The sequence below is a fragment of the Aotus nancymaae genome, unplaced genomic scaffold (genome assembly GCF_030222135.1).
Source record: "Aotus nancymaae isolate 86718 unplaced genomic scaffold, 86718_ANA_hifiasm-v0.15.2.pri h1tg000011l, whole genome shotgun sequence".
Classification (NCBI taxonomy): domain Eukaryota; kingdom Metazoa; phylum Chordata; class Mammalia; order Primates; family Aotidae; genus Aotus; species Aotus nancymaae.
This window is the reverse complement of record NW_026988422.1, coordinates 13,362,181-13,383,239: the sequence shown is the minus strand read 5'-3', so window position 1 is coordinate 13,383,239 and position 21,059 is coordinate 13,362,181. Positions and strand designations below refer to the sequence as shown.

At 45.5% G+C, this 21,059-nt stretch overlaps 2 protein-coding genes across 2 annotated transcripts in view; both read right to left on the bottom strand.

Annotated features, from left to right (window-relative positions):
• Positions 1-14,324, bottom strand: part of CUNH3orf52 (chromosome unknown C3orf52 homolog) — a 66,336-nt gene extending 52,012 nt beyond the window's left edge. The window contains exons 1-2 of the mRNA XM_064374607.1: positions 14,199-14,324; positions 7,582-7,711 (exon numbers count right to left, since the gene is read on the bottom strand). Coding sequence (XP_064230677.1) covers positions 7,582-7,711; positions 14,199-14,324 — 256 coding nt within the window. The remainder of the gene's footprint in view (positions 1-7,581; positions 7,712-14,198) is intronic.
• A 4,596-nt stretch (positions 14,325-18,920) lies between these two features.
• Positions 18,921-21,059, bottom strand: part of TMPRSS7 (transmembrane serine protease 7) — a 36,051-nt gene continuing 33,912 nt past the window's right edge. Inside the window, exon 18 of the mRNA XM_064374444.1 lies at positions 18,921-19,383. Coding sequence (XP_064230514.1) covers positions 19,213-19,383 — 171 coding nt within the window. The 3' untranslated portion in view covers positions 18,921-19,212. The remainder of the gene's footprint in view (positions 19,384-21,059) is intronic.

The window sequence follows — 21,059 nt, the reverse complement described above, 5'->3', positions numbered from 1 at the left end:
CCCCTCCACCCATACATGTCACAGAAAGGAGCCCCTGCCCTACTCCTCTTTACCTATTACATCCCCTCCACCCCTACATGTCACAGAAAGGAGCCACTGCCCCACTCCTCTTTACCTATTACATCCCCTCCACCCCTACATGTCACAGAAAGGAGCCCCTGCCCTACTCCTCTTTACCTATTACATCCCCTCCACCCCTACATGTCACAGAAAGGAGCCCCTGCCCTACTCCTCTTTACCTATTACATCCCCTCCACCCCTACATGTCACAAAAAGGAGCCCCTGCCCCACTCCTCTTTACGTATTACTCATCCCCTCCACCCCTACATGTCACAGAAAGGAGCCCCTGCCCTACTCCTCTTTACCTATGACATCCCCTCCACCCCTACATGTCACAGAAAGGAGCCCCTGCCCTACTCCTGTTTACCTATTACATCCCCTCCACCCCTACATGTCACAGAAAGGAGCCCTGCCCCACTCCTCTTTACCTATTACATCCCCTCCACCCCTACATGTCACAGAAAGGAGCCCTGCCTTACTCCTCTTTACCTATTACATCCCCTCCACCCCTACGTGTCACAGAAAGGAGCCCCTGCCCCACTCCTCTTTACCTATTACATCCCCTCCACCCCTACATGTCACAGAAAGGAGCCCCTGCCCCACTCCTCTTTACCTATTACATCCCCTACACCCCTACGTGTCACAGAAAGGAGCCCTGCCCTACTCCTCTTTACCTATTACATCCCCTCCACCCCTACATGTCACAGAAAGGAGCCCCTGCCCTACTCCTCTTTACCTATTACATCCCCTCCACCCCTACAGGTCACAGAAAGGAGCCCCTGCCCTACTCCTCTTTACCTATTACATCCCCTCCACCCCTACATGTCACAGAAAGGAGCCCCTGCCCCACTCCTCTTTACCTATTACATCCCCTCCACCCCTACATGTCACAGAAAGGATCCCCTGCCCCACTCCTCTTTACTTATTACATCCCCTCCACCCCTACATGTCACAGAAAGGAGCCTCTGCCCCACTCCTCTTTACCTATTACATCCCCTCCACCCCTACATGTCACAGAAAGGAGCCCTGCCCTACTCCTCTTTACCTATTACATCCCCTCCACCCCTACATGTCACAGAAAGGAGCCCCTGCCCTACTCCTCTTTACCTATTACATCCCCTCCACCCCTACATGTCACAGAAAGGAGCCCCTGCCCTACTCCTCTTTACCTATTACATCCCCTCCACCCCTACATGTCACAGAAAGGAGCCCTGCCCCACTCCTCTTTACCTATTACATCCCCTCCAGCCCTACATGTCACAGAAAGGAGCCCTGTCCCACTCCTCTTTACCTATTACATCCCCTCCACCCCTACATGTCACAGAAAGGAGCCCTGCCCCACTCCTCTTTACATATTACATCCCCTCCACCCCTACATGTCACAGAAAGGAGCCCCTGCCCTACTCCTCTTTACCTATTACATCCCCTCCACCCCTACATGTCACAGAAAGGAGCCCTGCCCCACTCCTCTTTACCGATTACATCCCCTCCACCCCTACATGTCAGAGAAAGGAGCCCTGCCCCACTCCTCTTTACCTATTACATCCCCTCCACCCCTACATGTCACAGAAAGGAGCCCTGCCCCACTCCTCTTTACCTATTACATCCCCTCCACCCCTACATGTCACAGAAAGGAGCCCTGCCCCACTCCTCTTTACCTATTACATCCCCTCCACCCCTACATGTCACAGAAAGGAGCCCTGCCCCACTCCTCTTTACCTATTACATCCCCTCCACCCCTACATGTCACAGAAAGGAGCCCCTGCCCTACTCCTCTTTACCTATTACATCCCCTCCACCCCTACATGTCACAGAAAGGAGCCCTGCCCCACTCCTCTTTACCTATTACATCCCCTCCACCCCTACATGTCACAGAAAGGAGCCCCTGCCCCACTCCTCTTTACCTATTACATCCCCTCCACCCCTACATGTCACAGAACAGAGCCCTGCCCTACTCCTCTACCTATTACATCCCCTCCACCCCTACATGTCACAGAAAGGAGCCCCTGCCCTACTCCTCTTTACCTATTACATCCCCTCCACCCCTACATGTCACAGAAAGGAGCCCTGCCCCACTCCTCTTTACCTATTACATCCCCTCCACCCCTACATGTCACAGAAAGGAGCCCTGTCCCACTCCTCTTTACCTATTACATCCCCTCCACCCCTACATGTCACAGAAAGGAGCCCTGCCCCACTCCTCTTTACATATTACATCCCCTCCACCCCTACATGTCACAGAAAGGAGCCCCTGCCCTACTCCTGTTTACCTATTACATCCCCTCCACCCCTACATGTCACAGAAAGGAGCCCTGCCCCACTCCTCTTTACCGATTACATCCCCTCCACCCCTACATGTCAGAGAAAGGAGCCCTGCCCCACTCCTCTTTACCTATTACATCCCCTCCACCCCTACATGTCACAGAAAGGAGCCCTGCCCCACTCCTCTTTACCTATTACATCCCCTCCACCCCTACATGTCACAGAAAGGAGCCCTGCCCCACTCCTCTTTACCTATTACATCCCCTCCACCCCTACATGTCACAGAAAGGAGCCCTGCCCCACTCCTCTTTACCTATTACATCCCCTCCACCCCTACATGTCACAGAAAGGAGCCCTGCCCCACTCCTCTTTACCTATTACATCCCCTCCACCCCTACATGTCACAGAAAGGAGCCCCTGCCCTACTCCTCTTTACCTATTACATCCCCTCCACCCCTACATGTCACAGAAAGGAGCCCTGCCCCACTCCTCTTTACCTATTACATCCCCTCCACCCCTACATGTCACAGAAAGGAGCCCCTGCCCCACTCCTCTTTACCTATTACATCCCCTCCACCCCTACATGTCACAGAACAGAGCCCTGCCCTACTCCTCTACCTATTACATCCCCTCCACCCCTACATGTCACAGAAAGGAGCCCCTGCCCTACTCCTCTTTACCTATTACATCCCCTCCACCCCTACATGTCACAGAAAGGAGCCCTGCCCCACTCCTCTTTACCTATTACATCCCCTCCACCCCTACATGTCACAGAAAGGAGCCCTGTCCCACTCCTCTTTACCTATTACATCCCCTCCACCCCTACATGTCACAGAAAGGAGCCCTGCCCCACTCCTCTTTACATATTACATCCCCTCCACCCCTACATGTCACAGAAAGGAGCCCCTGCCCTACTCCTCTTTACCTATTACATCCCCTCCACCCCTACATGTCACAGAAAGGAGCCTCTGCCCTACTCCTCTTTACCTATTACATCCCCTCCACCCCTACATGTCACAGAAAGGAGCCCCTGCCCTACTCCTCTTTACCTATTACATCCCCGCCACCCCTACATGTCACAGAAAGGAGCCCCTGCCCTACTCCTCTTTACCTATTACATCCCCTCCACCCCTACATGTCACAGAAAGGAGCCCCTGCCCTACTCCTCTTTACCTATTACATCCCCTCCACCCCTACATGTCACAGAAAGGAGCCCCTGCCCCACTCCTCTTTACCTATTACATCCCCTCCCCCCCTACATGTCACAGAAAGGAGCCCCTGCCCCACTCCTCTTTACCTATTACATCCCCTCCCCCCCTACATGTCACAGAAAGGAGCCCTGTCCCACTCCTCTTTACCTATTACATCCCCTCCACCCCTACATGTCACAGAAAGGAGCCCTGCCCCACTCCTCTTTACATATTACATCCCCTCCACCCCTACATGTCACAGAAAGGAGCCCCTGCCCTACTCCTCTTTACCTATTACATCCCCTCCACCCCTACATGTCACAGAAAGGAGCCCCTGCCCTACTCCTCTTTACCTATTACATCCCCTCCACCCCTACATGTCACAGAAAGGAGCCCCTGCCCTACTCCTCTTTACCTATTACATCCCCTCCACCCCTACATGTCACAGAAAGGAGCCCCTGCCCTACTCCTCTTTACCTATTACATCCCCTCCACCCCTACATGTCACAGAAAGGAGCCCCTGCCCCACTCCTCTTTACCTATTACATCCCCTCCACCCCTACATGTCACAGAAAGGAGCCCCTGCTCCACTCCTCTTTACCTATTACATCCCCTCCACCCCTACATGTCACAGAAAGGAGCCCCTGCCCCACTCCTCTTTACCTATTACATCCCCTCCACCCCTACATGTCACCGAAAGGAGCCCTGCCCCACTCCTCTTTACCTATTACATCCCCTCTACCCCTACATGTCACAGAAAGGAGCCCTCCCCCACTCCTCTTTACCTATTACATCCCCTCCACCCCTACATGTCACAGAAAGGAGCCCCTGCCCTACTCCTCTTTACCTATTACATCCCCTCCACCCCTACATGTCACAGAAAGGAGCCCCTGCCCTACTCCTCTTTACCTATTACATCCCCTCCACCCCTACATGTCACAGAAAGGAGCCCCTGCCCCACTCCTCTTTACCTATTACATCCCCTCCACCCCTACATGTCACAGAAAGGAGCCCCTGCCCTACGCCTCTTTACCTATTACATCCCCTCCACCCCTACATGTCACAGAAAGGAGCCCCTGCCCCACTCCTCTTTACCTATTACATCCCCTCCACCCCTACATGTCACAGAAAGGAGCCCCTGCCCTACTCCTCTTTACCTATTACATCCCCTCCACTCCTACATGTCACAGAAAGGAGCCCCTGCCCCACTCCTCTTTACCTATTACATCCCCTCCACCACTACATGTCACAGAAAGGAGCCCTGCCCCACTCCTCTTTACCTATTACATCCCCTCCACCCCTACATGTCACAGAAAGGAGCCCTGCCCCACTCCTCTTTACCTATTACATCCCCTCCACCCCTACATGTCACAGAAAGGAGCCCCTGCCCCACTCCTCTTTACCTATTACATCCCCTCCACCCCTACGTGTCACAGAAAGGAGCCCCTGCCCTACTCCTCTTTACCTATTACATCCCCTCCACCTCCACGTGTAACATGACTCTCCCTGTCGGCTTGAATACCTAAGAGCTGAGATGCCAAGTAAAATAAAATTATTTCCTTGATTAAAAAAGTAGTTTGAAAAATCTTACAGCATTGACATGTTAGAACACAAATTTACAATTAAATTGAAAATAAAGTTTGCATTACAAGTGTTAAAAAAAAATTCTTCCCTGAATATTATCCCATAACCTTTCACATCTCCAGAAAAAACTGTGAAAGAAAGTGAAAAACCTTCCTCTGCAGATTGCTCTTTGTGAGGTGAAGAGGTTAGATGACTTTTTGAGAATGGAAGACAGATCCTGGGACTTGTGCTTTAGAATCCTGAATATTAAACCACCTACATCTCTTGCCTTATCCTTTATGATAGGCACCAGATGCCAACAGGATCCAAATATCAACTTCTAGGACAGCACCAACTAGCTGTATCAGGACAAGATTGTGCTACTCAACCTCATTTTCAACGTCCATGTGTTGGAATTGATATGAATAGGAAGTATGGCAATGCTCATACCAAAACTATTATCTTCAGCATGATGGAGAAGGTACAGGACACCTTATTAGCTTTCTCCCACCTTAATACCAGCTTATAGCCTCAAAGAGTCACCCATCACACCTAAACAATGCCCTAAGTAAATAAGTAGACATGGTGCCTGGCCAGGAAACTCATGTGCTGGAGGTTGGCTGATGTCATCAAAGTTTTCCTATTCCCTCAGGAACTACAAAACTCTAAGGCAGGAAATTAAAGGATTGGGAGAAGGGGGAACAAGAGGTAAATGGAAAATGTAGTTTCTGAGGATAATTCCTAAGAACCCCCTCTGGAGAGACTGGAGAGCTCTCATTCTATGACTGGGTTTGTTACTGAGAGATGGACTCAACCCACGTCCACATGAAGGCTGGATCATGCTCAGGAGTGTCCCAGCCTCAGAAGAGCCCCTCCCTATCATCACCCCCACATATCAATAAAAATAATTTTCTTCTTTCTCATTTTGAAATTGAAGTGATCGTCCACTGGAGGATGCTGTATTTATGCACTGTAAAAACTTTAACAAATACTAATAATAACTAAAAACTTGTTAACTACCTAAAGGGCTTTAAATGATGTGGAAGACTACATCATGAAATCATTTAAAAAAAAATAATGTTCAGAAAGGATATTTAATGACTTGGCAAAATGATCTCAACATAACATCAAAATCCTAAAGGTGGGCTACAAGACTATAAAGAAATCTAATCTCAAATTATTTTAGAAATGCAAGTAAGCAAAAGACTAGAAGAAAATATGACAAAATATTAATATTATAGATGAGTTTTACAGGTAACTGAACATGTATCATTTTTCAATCAAAATAAGCAACAAAATAAAATAATATATGTAATAGATGTAGTCATATATAGTTAGTATTGTGTTTTTTTGTTTTATACACACATGCAACACTAATATAATAAACAGTCATTTCTAAAATACGTTAAAATTGGGACAGGCATGGTGGCTCATGCCTCTAATCCCAGCACTTTGGAAGACCATGGCAAGCAGATCACTTGGGGTCAGGAGTTCAAGACCAGCCTGGACAACATGGCAAAACCCCATCTCTACTAAAAATACAAAAATTAGCTGGGCTTGGTGGTGCATGACTGTAATTCCAGCTATTTCGAAAGACTGAGGCACAAGAATTGTTTCCACCTGGGAGGCAGAGGTTGCAGTGAGCCGAGGTCATGCCACTGCACTCCAGCCTGGATGACAGAGTGAGACTCTCCCTCAAAAAATAAATAAATAAATAAAATAATGACAGCTTATGGACACATGGTTATTCAAAGTTTTTTAAAACTCTTTCAAATTTATAATTTTATCATTATGGTAATATACTAGACATACCAGAGGAAGTATAATTATTTTTAGCAAACAAATGATAAGAAAAAGAATCCAAATTAATGGGTATCAGGATACAATAAAATATAAATCAGTGTTTTTTTTTTTTTTTTTTTTTTTTTTTTTTGAGACGGAGTTTCGCTCTTGATACCCAGGCTGGAGCGCAATGGCGCGATCTCGGCTCACCGCAATCTCTGCCTCCTGGGTTCAGGCAATTCTCCTGCCTCAGCCTCCCGAGTAGCTGGGATTACAGGCACGCACCACCGTACCCAGCTAATTTTTTGTATTAGTAGAGACGGGGTTTCACCATGTTGACCAGGATGGTCTCGATCTCTTGACCTCGTGATCCACCCGCCTCGGCCTCCCAAAGTGCTGGGATTACAGGCTTGAGCCACCGCGCCCGGCCAAATCAGTGTTTAAGTAAGTTAAGATGTTAAGAAACCTCTACAACATCCCATGAGCAGAGTTTAAAGTAAAATACTGGTTTCTATACTACTTCTGGAGCTTATAAAACAAGAAAATACAACAACAAAAACACAAGAATCAGGCATATCTCCTACCCATACAATATATTCCAACCCAGTCTTAAATTCATGTAATAAATAATGAAATTGCCATGAGTACATCTTCCATTTCAGTGTAAGTCACAAGCCTTAAGTTCTTAGAATGTGTCAACTTATTCACATCTAAATCTTCTTACCTCCAGCAAGACATAAGCCTACGATGACCACTATAATGAAACCTAGGAAAACGGAAGTGACGATCATCCACAGTTTGCACCTTCCAACCACATTCTTATTACAGGAGCTCCAGGGGCTTTCCTTGTTAGCCTAGAAAGGCAGAGGGAGATTGTGAGGCAGTCATTTTGTTGCAACAGACATTTCTGAATACCTAGGATGGGCCAGTGACACAGAAATGAAGGCAGCAAGACCCTGACCTCAGGGCAACACTCTACTGAATCAAGTTTACAAATATATACATCAGAGGCAGAACAGAACCTCACAAAGAAGTTAGCAAGAAAATGCTCTGGGGGCTCTGAGGTCTGGAGAATAGGCGGGATTTTGAAAGATGGATTTTTGAAGGCCTTCCAAACCCAGGAAAGAGCATCCACAGTGTTGATTCGTAATGGAACTGGCCAGCAGACTAGTCTGCCGATTGGAATGTGGCTTTCAGAGGCAAATAATGAAAGTTGAGATTAGAGAGAGTGAAAGGCTGGGAGCACACTCAGAGGATGTTGATTGCTGTCCCAGAAGAGACTGGACTTAATTGGGTAAGTTGAAGGTTTTGAAACACCAGAGCCTAGTTGAAAATTAAGGGAAAATGATGTGAGGTTTAGAGTGGAAACACCAAGAAAAAGCTACAAGGCTACTGCTGTGGCCTAGGTTCCATGTAAAAAAGTGCGGGGAAGGGAAATGAAAGGACAGATGAAAGAGACAACAGGAAATAAGCTGCAAAGTCTGGGGTGAGAAGGCTGGAGGGAGACAGAGGTGGGGTCAATGAAAACAAGTACAACTGCTATGGTTTCTTGAGCACCAGTGTCATTTCACTTAATCCTAACAGCCCCTCAGGGTGCGCGCTAGCCCATTGCAGAGACACAATTCAGAGAGATGAGCCAGGACCAATCCCTGCTCTGTGTCTCTCAAAGCTCTCCAACTCTCCCTTTTGTCCAGAGTCTCCCAGCTTCCCTGTATGGCGCTCCAGTTTATGAGGGTGTCACGGAGGGGCCCCCACCTTCCCTATATGATTCTGTGATTCTTCTCCTACTTCCCACTCCACCATTAGGTAATTCTTACATGGAGACCATGGGAAACGACAGAATACAATGGGAAAAAAAAATGTTTCTGTATCTAACACACTTGGATTCCAAACCAAAGTATACCACTTTAAGGCAAGGTGGCTTTAAGCAAGCTACTGAAACTCACAGGCCCCAAAGTCCTCAACTTTAAAATATATAAATACTAAATGTAGCTCACAGGATTGTTGCAAAAACTAGAGATAATGGACACAAAGCATCTGCTAAACTATTGGGAGCTCGGCCGAAGGGCGGAACCGCGCTTAGTCATTCCTCAGCGTTCGCTGGCACTCCAGGAGGCTCACTCCTGACTGACACCTGGCCTGCTTTCTCTCCCATTCTTATTTTGGTAGTGGTCATCAGACAAGGAAGCGGTCAGTCCACATTTGGACTGTATTTCCAACCTTCTCAATTAGAGGTGCCCAAGCCTAGCTGCACATCAGAATCACTGGGAGAAGATTTTAACTGACACATACCTAGGCCCCACCTGTGCCTAGTGGACCAGATTGTAAGGGAGGTGGGAGCAGGCCATGGCTTGTAATTTTAAACCCTCCGAAGTGAATCAATTGATTTAACAGGGCTGAGACCTCTGGTCTGAGGCCTCCCACCCTTCAGGAGCTAGGTCAAATCTCCCCTTCAGTGGAAGCCTCCCTCCCCACCTGCCCGCAGTGAGATCTTCCAATACATGAACTGTCCACATAGCCCATCTGCTGCTGTTACTGACCGCCCTGTCCGGTTTCAGGTTCAAATACAAACAGAGACTAGCCTTATCTTTCTAGGTAAACTGAAACCACATAGAGGAGGCGTGCTCTTAAACTTCCCTGTTCTTATAGTCCACACCTGTGCCTCCTACAAGTAATATACATTTAACAGTTGTGTGCTGTTTAGTTGTAGAGGGCTCTAGTTGAGAAAATCTAGAGGAGGGGACTTACATTGGATTTCCTGAGTGCACTTTACACTGACTCTGAGGCCCAGCCTAGCACAGGCGCAAGGGGAGCACCAAAGGCCCTGACGTTTTTTTTTTTTTTTTTTTTGAGACAGAGTCTAGCTCTGTTGCCCAGGCTGGAGTGCAGTGGTGCGATCTTGGCTCACTACAACCTCTGCCTCCCTGGTTCAAGCAATTCTCCTGCCTCAGCCTCCCAAGTAGCTGGGATTACATGTGCCTGCCACCATGCCCAGCTAATTTTTGTATTTTTAGTAGAGACAGGGTTTCACTGTGTTGGCCAGGCTGGTCTCAAACTCCTGACCTCATGATCCACCCGCTTCAGCCTCCCAAAGGGCTGGGATTACAAGTGTGAGCCACTGTGCCTGGCCCCTGGGGATATCTTGACAAAAGAAAACCCTCTTGAGTTAAGTGCATTTCTAGAGTCCAGGGATAGGTCACCTCTCATGCCCACTCGAAACCTGCAGAAAGCCAGGGGAAGGCACACAGGCCAAAGACATCGCAATACAAGGAATCTCTAACTTCTCAGGGGACAGAAACATCTCCTCACTTACAGAGCTCCTGAGGCAAAGGCCGGGTGCTGTTTTCAGCCCTCACACAAAAGGCAGCTGGGACCCATAAAGATTAGCACAAAAGGAAACATCTAGTTTCAAATGAGCCATAGAATGAGTGTCAATGCATGTCCTCTGCCTCCCGGTTCAAGCGATTCTCCTGCCTCAGCCTCCCCAGTAGCTGGGATTACAGGCACCTGCCACCATGCCCAGCTAATTTTTGTATTTTTAGTAGAGGCGGGGTTTCATGTATTTACTTATGCTGTCCCTTAGAGATCATAAATCAGGACTCCAGTGGTTGAAAAAACCACTAATTACTCTGTGACTTCCTGGAGGACCTCAGCTCAAATTATACAGCCCTCATCCGTACGAAATGCCTCTTCCTGCAGCCTAGTGCCCAAACTGACCTGTCCTCAGCTCTAACAGCAAGACCGCTGAGCGCTTCCCTTACATGATTAAGATTCACAGACTTCATGTCATTGTAAAATTGTCTGTCACTACAAAAAATAAAAAATTTTTAAAAGCCAGGCATGATGGTTTACACACGCTATGAGCATACTACTGCACTCCAGCCTGCGGGGCAGGAGTGAGACCCTGTCTCAAATGAAAAAAGAAACACACACACCCACACAAAACTGTCAGACACTCCCAGCCAAACAATTGCGTGTACAGTGCTTCTCAGCTGTCTGCACATCAGAATCAGCTGAAGAATTAGTATCTTTTAGAGGTACCCCCAGGAGATTCCAATGTGCCCTAGGGGTGAAGAGCCTCTGACATAGTAGATGTGTGCTACTTGTGCCATCTGAGTCTTGCCTCAAAATTGGATCATGAAGACACACTGCCTTCTTCACTGGCTTCATCTCCCTTGCCCAAATTCTAGGTCGTGAGGAGAGGCCACAGGTAGATTCTTCTGCAAGCTGCCTTCCGGAGATATTTGCAACTGAATCTTAACATTCTATGATTGTTTTACATGGCTCAATAATTGATATGTGCAAACTGCATCTTATATTCTGTGATGGTATTATATGGCTCAAGAATTTTAGGGACTTTCCTGTGAACATTGCCCAGGTATTCATATCCGTCTTTAGATAAAGGTCTAAATACATGGCACGGGATCCTAAATACATGGCACAGGAACAGTGGCAGGATACCTATCTCTTGGATCCCAAAAGTTTTTCTTCTTTTTGACTCAACTGGGAACAGATATTATACAGATCAAGGAAAAATTTCTTACAGGTAGAAAACTCTTTATAATATTCATCGTGGGATTTAATCCACTTGTTTGATCCAAGCACAGAAGAGCCAGTTGATTCTTTTCCTAAACTGAACAACACGTGACGATAGAACTCATTTTTAGCTAGCCCACTGAAATAAATCTTACCTCCCTCAAAACTATCAATTTACCGGTTTGTTATTATTCAAATGATGCCATCACTTAAAATGCCTCTGGGACTTCTATTTGAAAACTGAGTCAGAGGCCCTGTAATGAGCCATAAAAGAAAACCAGCCTCACTCTATTACTCATTTCTTTCTCATTTTTGACCCAACCAGATTGCCATGTTTACAGTGACAGCAGGCAAAGCAGAGTTCAGTGGTTTCTACTCCTTTGTCTCACGTGCCGAGCACAGATGGAGAAAGGGAAAGAAGTTCCTCTGCTGCTTTTGTTCACTCTCCCACCACAGCTCTTCCAAGGAAGAAGAGAGATGTCTTCTTGCCAATCATTGCAGAACTGTTCCCAATTCCTCACCCATCCATCCGCAACTCCATCATTCCCAATGTGATACTCAACTCCTAGCTCATTTAAATTACCTAATTATAAATTACCTAACTTATAGAAATTAGTAGTAATTACTAATTGAGGCAACTATAAATAAGTATCAATTATATATGACATATATTTTAATTAAATGCAGATAGATGATAGATAGAGTAAATCAACAAAAACAGCATAGGTTTGAGACCTAAAAAACATACATTCAAGCTTCAGAGGCACCACTGAGTGAACCCGAGTATTCTGGTAACTCCCCTAAGCCTCCCTCAATTTCTTCACTCAGCATCTTCAATCTGACAAATCAGAACACTGGCACCTTCCTCTTAAGTTAGTTGTGATAATTAAAAGCATTTATGCATCAAAGGTGTTTGTCACAAGACAGTTACAAAACAGGGTTAATGAAAATATATGGATTTAAGCTGCATTTCGAAATTGGAAATCTTAATATACAGTTCAAAGAGACCAACACACAAAATTCTTGTGTCTGAATCTTGTCTGAGTCTTTTTAATGAGCCTATATTTATTGACTTTTCCAACTGAAACACACTTCACTTTATTTTATAGAACCAAAGAGAACGATTAACACATTAGGCAAGGCTTTTTTTTTTCTCTTTGTGAAAGGTTTTCCAGTCCAAGCATTCCTTGAACACACTCCAAATGCCCCTGTAGCCCTTCACCTTCACTCCATCCTGTTGCTGAGGACAGCTCTCCTGCTGGGTGACCTACAAAGCTAACTTACAAAGAAGTGTAGGGTATTTGTATATACCTGACTAATGAGGGCGTCATGAGAACATGAAAGAGCAATTGCTACAGGGTAGGTGCTAAAGAATTATAGAATACTGATAACCCTGCATGGATTTGACATGTTCTACCCATCAGCTGTTTTCAACAAGGCATTCTCGGGCTTCACAGAAGCCCGAGTAGGCACACATTACCACTACGGGACAGCCTTGCCCCTGGGACACACTTTTAAATGGTGAAACTGTCACCGGATCTCTGGATTCAGTTCTAAGCTAGGGAGTCTTTAGGGTGTCCAGGTCTATCTAATCTGAGGCAAGCATTTCCAACTCCCATTCCTAGACACCGTCCTGGAGGACCCACACAGCAAGTTCACAGTTGTGGCCACTTGCACTGGTGACCAGACTATCATCGTTCAAACTTCATTCTTCTGTGGCATTCACATTTTATTCAGAAATAAGTTTCCAAATGACTCTCCAGAGTACCTATAAAAGCAGACTTCGCAATAGTTCCAGGAATCGATGTAGAACAAAAGCAATGCTTTCAACTTTTGAATTTCCTGCCTATCCCTAAAATCAACAGCTGGGCAGCCAAAAAGTTGCGGGGGAGGAGTGGGGTCTGGAAAGATCAGGTCGGGGCTCTATATGAGGAGTTCTGTGTACCCAGAAAACCTCAAGCCAATCTTAGGGGTTAATCAGAAGGTGGATGGCTGGGAATTCAAAGCTCTGATGTTTTACAAGTCTTTGATGAGAGTGAATAATGTTCTCATCATTGCTAGGGTTGAATCTGAAAAGAGCATGTGGCCTAAAAATCATCAGGGACTTTCTTAGGGATTGAGAGAAGGTAAAAGCAAAGAGGGCGAAGTCTCATCCCTCCACACAAGAACTTTGAAATTATTTTCTTTCAACTGAACAGGACAAGTTCAACCCCCACCCATCCCCACACCCCAGTCCTACAGCTTCTTCTGACTGCTCTCTCTCCTCTGTGCTCTCCCTATCTCTCTTCCTGCAGAACCAAATGGCCAGGGTGGGAGAAGGCAGAGAAAGTGCTTGGGGGATGGTAGGCAGGGAAGAGGGCTGGGGGCCGCGACGAGGAGGGAGATAAGCGGCAAGACAGCGAAGGTAAGAGGGAGGCAGAAGAGATTCTGAGAGAAGGAGGACACTCAATCTGTCATTCTCATTCTCTCTACTGGAAAAAAGAAAAACTGAATTAAAAGTTACATAACTTTAAAAAACTACCTCTATCTCCAGAGTCTGTCTCTGAAGACAGCAGCCGCCACACGTCACCAGTAGGATTCCTGAGTGCCTCGGGGGTCGGAGGGCCCCGAGGGCTGGGGAGGGGACTGCTCGGGCCGAAAGGTGTCGCGGTGACTCGGCTCCGTCCGGAGCACTCGCGCGCGCCCCACCCTCGCTCGGCGCCGGCGACGCCCCGCCCGGCTGGAAACCCGAAACTCGCGGGTGCCAGGCCCGGGTCCCGCCGTCCCGCCGCCGGTAAGCTAGGGCCAGCGCCGAGGGGACCTTACCTCGGCCGGGAGGGCCGCCTCGTCCAAACGGACGGCACCATTGAGAGGCGCGTGCTCGTCTGGCTGCCGCTCCAGCGCCGACAGCTCCAGCTGGACTACGGGCGGCGAGGGTTGGGCCAGGTCCATGGGCCGGCGGGAAGGTCTCAGCGGCTCCGCGGGAGGCCGCACCGCACGCAGAGTCCGGAGTGACTTCCCCGCCTCCTCCTCCCCCACTGGGCGGGGCGCCGCGGACCTCGGGCGGCGGGAGCGGGCCCGAGCGGACAGGAGGGGCGAGCGGTGAGTGGCGGCCACTCCCTGGATTCCGCGGCGTAGAGCACCTGAGGCCGTGCCCGCCGTGGGCTCCAGAGCCGACGGCTGTTTTTCTGGTTTGTTCTCGGCGCTGCCTGCTATGCCTTTCCCTGCGCCTGCAGATGCAAACCATCTCAGTTTAGGGTCAGCCTGGGTGTCCGTAAGGAAAGGATGGGCCCGGCCGCTCCGTCCAACGGAGGCAGGTTTGCGATCTAACCCTAAGAACTGCTGGTTGTTGGGGTTTGCCACAGTCCTCGCGGCCTAGCAAAAGGTCATTCATTCAGTCAACAAATAACCATGCCTTGTGCCAGCATGGTGCTAGGTTCTGACTATATGAAGACGAATAATACACACCAACACACTTCAAGTCCAGAGTCAGGCACAGAGACAGTATTGTGTGGTGCTGGGGACAGCGGACTCTGGAACCAGTCTACCTGGGTTATTCTCCACCCAAAGGGTTCCTCACTGTGAGACCTCGGGCTTCAACTCTCTGTGCCAGCATCCTCACCTGGAAAGTTGGCGTAATATTTATCCCCTCCTAATGTAGTTGTTACCAGGATTGCAAGAGTTGCTGTAAGCAAAGCACTCAAAACAGTGGCTGACACAGCAAGCACCCATAAATGTTGACCATTATTATTTATCTTTGCGGGGAGGGGCCTTACACACACACACACACACAAATGCACACGTACACACACACACAATCTCCTTGACGCCCTATCTATAGTTCAGAACTTCCGGTTTAGTTAGCCTGGGATTATGTTTGCCAAGCACAGCGTGGGTTGGGCCATGGGCCTCACCTCTCAAGCTTCTGTTCAGAATAGCCTTGCTCCCTACTTCTCACCCCCCACGCAACACACAGACACAGACACACACACACACACACACACACACGCATATTAAGACCAGACCATTAACAAGAAACATATAAATCAGCTCCACTCCAAATATGTTGACTTGAGTCAAAGTCTGGCATCTTCAGTGCCTGCTGTTGAGACACAGCCTAGATATCCTGTCTCCAGTTGTCTGGTGCCTGCTACCAGACAGATCCCCTTGAACTTTGGATCTATCGGCCTGCTAAGGGAGTCGGGTAGTGACTCAGCTGCTGGCCCGCACTGACTTCTGCTCCAACAGTCAGATCCTGCAGAAATCCGGCTGCAATCTCAGCTGGGATTTTTGAACAGTCTTTTTAACCAAGGAGTAAAGGTTAAGGGAATCAACAAGGAATGGCGAGATACCCAGGGACTCGCAGTAGCGAGAAGCTGTTAACACCCCTAGGCCTAAAAGGGACTGGAGACTGATTAAGAACTAAAGCCAGTGAAGGGTGTGGCAATTTGGGGGGAGGTAGTCACAAAAACCTACAGACCTGACTGGAAGCACTGAGACTTCTCAAACTTCTGATTCTCCCCACTCCTATCCTTACCCAGGGTCCGGAAAACTTTTCTCATAGTTCCCTCATTTGATTGCAGGAGTTCAACCTAAATGTGAGATTTTTTTCTCACATCAGATGGATAGTAGCTCTCTTCCAAGCCTAGTTTCTCCAGGCACAGATACCTAAAGTCTCCTTCACTCCCCCAGAGAATCAAAAAGCAACTGTTCCTGTCTCAAGCACACCCTAAACCACATCTTCTAATGCCTTTTGAGGACTGTTAAGCAAGGTTTATATATTCTCTTATTAGATTTGAATGCATTTCCATCATTCCATATGCCTAACCCGTGTCCTCATGGTACAGTGGAAGGAGTGTAAGTTCTGAAGGCCGACAGAACTAGGATCAAATTTAGACTCTATCTCTGTGTTCTTGGGCAAGCTGTTTAATGTCTGTCTATTTTCTTATAAAATGATTCCGACTTAGCAGAGTCAGGAAGATTAAGGTAAAGCATTTATTCCTGTGCCTGAAAAATGAAAGGATCTCAATAAATGCTCTCTTACATTCCCTGACTATGTCTTTGTAACTAATCCCCACCCTCCCTCAACTTTTAGCACCCAGAACTAACCTTTGACTCAATATGTTTTCTTTTGACATTGATTTTTCTTCCTGTCCTGTCCTGTTTTCCTGATCACTGACACTTGCTGACACCTCCCATATTACCTGAACTACTTAAATTCTTATTTGCAACCTGTTCCTCTTCCTGTTTCTGTTAACTGCAAATTTCTTAATCTCCAGACAGCTGACCTAGAATGCAGATGAGAGTCCCAACACCTACCTGAAGACTTTTTTCATCCTGCCAGTTTGACTCACACTAAGGATTCAGAATAAGTTAGAAAGAGGTGTTTCTCCCTGGAGGTACAATCAGGTTTAGATTAAACAATTCTGATGAAAGTCAAGCATTTGTGAATGAGAAACCAAACTCTACGTACATTTGTTTTTGTAATTGCTTCAGAATTTATTTACATAAGGGTAGCTTTTTAAATGTACTATTATTTCAAAAATAGATTTTTTTTACTATAATTTAAAATTATTATTGACTCAATTGCTTTAGGTTGTTTGAAGAGTCCAATTTAAATAACATTAAAAAATTAAAACATACTTATATTTGCTGACCAATATAATATTTTCAATGTTGCTCTTTTGTAATAGTACTTGATCTTCTTCTTAAATCCTTTTAAGAAGCAAATTAATGGTTATCATATAAACCAAAAAACAAAGTAACATCATCCGAGTGATAACACCAATATGCCAAATTATCTCATTCCCTTCAAATAGGTCTGTGACTCTTGAATGTGCAACTGTTTTTTCCTGTGTATTGTCAGATGACAAGCAGTACTACTCCAAACATCAGCAACTGGGCCAGCCACTCAGGCTAATCAAGTAGAAAACAATTGAGAAATGGTTGGTTTGTGGTGCTTCACTGTGCTATTTTCAAGGCACTGTGAAAGAGGGCATGAGTCCCTACAAATTCTCCCCAGTAATATGGCACATGAAATGCTTCTGTCTTGGTTTATGAAGGCCATTCCACTCTGCTAACAAAACCAATCTTGAGACTTGCCTTACTTTACACCTTTGCAGGAATGAAGTGGATATCCCACATCATTCAGGTTCTAAATACATCTTAACATGCAATATCCAAATAAGTTAGGTTTGTTTTTCAACCTTTTCCCTGCCTCAGCACTGCTAAGGAACATAGTATACTCACTTTAATACCAGTGGTAGTGCATACATGTGCCTTCAAAAACTCCCTCTGATTAATCTGATAGATCATGCCAGCCCTCCCCATCCCCTAACTGAGATCACAAACGTATGCAAAGGTTTTCATGTATTTTGTGAAGAGCAATTCTACACCCCAGAAATGACCATAAAGTAGAAAGTACAACTCACCTTGTAAATAGGTCACAGCCATCCAGACAAAATAAATGTAGATTATATGAACTATCAGCCAAATTTGCTCTTCTGTCTAGTGGATTCAGTAGCCAAGTCCTCCCTTTTGAATTAATGGTACACTTGGCCCTCTGAATTGCACTATCATATAGCCAGTTTACTGAAACCTTTGGGGCCTATTCATAAAGGTATTATTAAGATGCTTTATCCTTAATCGGAGGGAACAGTCTTTTAGCAAATCAAAATATGTTCTATGAACTGAAAAATGTATCTGGCCTGGAGGATGACACCTTTTGCTCTCTCTCTTTTTGCTGTTACATTAAGATTTTCTAAGGTTCTGTGCATTATTCTATCAATAGATTATACCTGATAATAGTACTGTTAATACTCCTTTGACTTTGTAACAGGAAAACAAATAATATCACTCTTTTTTCTGTTGTTTTCACTCATTTGGTGGTACCGTCAATTCTGGCTTCTGTGAAGTAAAAGAATATTCTGATATCAAGTATAAAACCTTCTAAATCAAGACAAAATAAATCAAGAACTAAGATACATTGAGAGTGTGTATAGGTTTACAACTATGTAAGGTGTTATAAGAGTCTAAAAGTAAAAGAAAGTCTCAGCCACTGGGGTTTTAGAAAAGAACCAAAAGCCAGATGATAATATTTCCGAAAAATTTCACTTTCACAACAATCATTCAAAATTTCTTTGCCTTTTTTCTGCTGATGAGCATTACAACAATTTCTTTGAATCTCATATACATGCTTTTGATTCAGTTACCATGATGCTTTATTCTGCCATTTAGTAAAGGTGGCTGTCAGTTTTGTTGGTTGGTTGATTGTTTCTCTGTACACAACATTACTGTGTGCCATGGCTGAAGATGGTCCACTATGATATGGTTAGACAAAATTGGAGTGTAAAGCAACAATATAGGTACTTTTTCTGTCAATAACTGAATTTTGCTTTATTTGCATTTGCAAAGGAGATATTTTGTGCATTTAGTTTCTTGAAATTGCTGAAGGTCAGGTATGGTTTTTATTGGAATTTCTTATTTTAATAAGTCAAATTTGCTCTAATTTTTATGAATATCTGAACATTGAATGGGGACATAGAAGAAGGATCCCTGAACAGCTCTCTCATTTTTTATTGTTTTTAGAGGCTTGCTTTACAACATTACTTTAGGTTCCTTCCATCTCTGAATCAATAGCCTTTTGATACGTAAGAATGAATATAGTTATTTTCTTGAAAAAACTTGTTATGGAATACATATTAATCTCTCAATAAGTATTAAATGTATGCAATTTCACATTTCCAGCTTAAAAAAAGGGACTTATTTTATTAATAATTATTGCATCAGTTTGAAGTATCTATTTTCAACATAAATCACAGTAAAAATCCAACTGGTACAATTACAAAAGAGAAGGGACATATTTATGAATCCAGGGAACAAAGTTTGACACCCTTGTGTAAACACCAGGAAAATTTGGTCGTCCACATCCATGTCCCCAGCTAACAATGCCAGTCAAAATCCATTTTCCATCACTTTTTCTTCGGCAAGCTAGAGGTCCACCCGAATCTCCCTACACAAAACAATAATGTAAGTAGAAAGTAAATTTGTCTCATGATCATCAGTTTCATCTTTATTGCATCTAATGAATTGTGTTCAAGCGTCCTGTTATGGAAGATTTTTGCTTGGCTGATCCCATTTGGGAAGTGTCAAAAACTAATGTAAAATGTCTATCATTTTAGAATTTTTCTTCCTATAATCAAACAGTTGTGTTCGTTAGAAGAAACATGATTCTTTAGGCTAAGAATATCATTAGAAACTTCTTATTGGAGAAAACAACTCTCACATACCCCTAAACAAAGAATAAACCTCAATAAAGGAGTGGTGTTGGTGGTGATGATGGTGGTGGTGGTAGCAAGTGGTGGTGGTGGTGGTGGTGGTGGTGGTAGGTGGTGGTGGTGGTGGTGACGGTGGTGGTGGTGGTGGTAGGTGGTGGTGGTGGTGGTAGGTGGTGGTGGTGGTGACGGTGGTGGTAGTGGTGGTAGGTGGTGGTGGTGGTGGTAGGTGGTGGTGGTGGTGGTGGTGACGGTGGTGGTAGTGGTGGTAGTGGTGGTAGGTGGTGGTGGTGGTGGTAGGTGGTGGTGGTGGTGGTGGTGACGGTGGTGGTAGTGGTGGTAGTGGTGGTAGGTGGTGGTGGTGGTGGGAGGTGGTGGTGGTGGTGGTGTAGTGGTGGTAGGTGGTGGTAGTGATGGTGATGGTGGTGGCGGTGGTGGTAGAAGTAGTAAGGGCTAACATTTAGTGCTAGCTATGTGCTAAGAATTGTTTAAAGTCATTTAATCCTCACAACAACCTTATGAGGCATGGTTATCTCGGAAGGTTTACTTCTATCTCTGGGCTATGCAACTCCAATGATTGGCTCACAGCCCCATGGAGGAGAAGAGCCCCTGTTTAGTTAGCCAGGCCCAGTGGAAAAACCCTAACAACTACTGGCCCACAGTCATCACAAACAAATCACCATCACTTGAGAGTCCTTTCTGATCTCTCAATTCCTCTAAGCAAAGGCTTAAATAATTCAAAGTATAAGCATAATTTCCACAGTATTAGTCCTTTAAATTATAATACATAGGTTTTATTTTCCTATTTCAGAGGGTAGATAATCTTGCAATTTACTCAGAGGCAACAAATTTGCCCATGTATCCAAATTATGATCTTATACCTGATTAGGAAAATTCCAACTAGTAGGGAAACTGGGCTTTTTATTCTAATTGTCACCACATCAACTCTACTAAGTTTAACAAGTAAACACTGGTGGCTGTGTGGAACAGGGCTATGTAACTGACTAGCTATGGGAAGCACCCAAAATAGAATACCCTGAGCATTAGAGAGGCAAGGGTTCAAATCCCAGCTCAGACATTTACACTTACTAGCTGTATGACCTTGGGCAATTTACTTACCCTCTCTGTGCCCAGTTTCCTCTTCCATAAAATGAAGAAAAAATAATCATTGGAATGAATTTATGTAAAGAACCTAGCACAGTGCTTGCCAGAAAATAGGAGCTCAGAAGACAGAAGTCATTATTATAGGATGGGTTTTTGTGGCATCATGGCTAAGGTTGTGGAAAGATGAAAGAGCTGCTCCCACTGTCCTACTCACCCTCTAAATCAGGGGTGTTCAATCTTTTGGCTTCCCTGAGCCACATTGAAAGAAGAAGAATTGTCATGTACCACACATAAGATATACTAACACTAA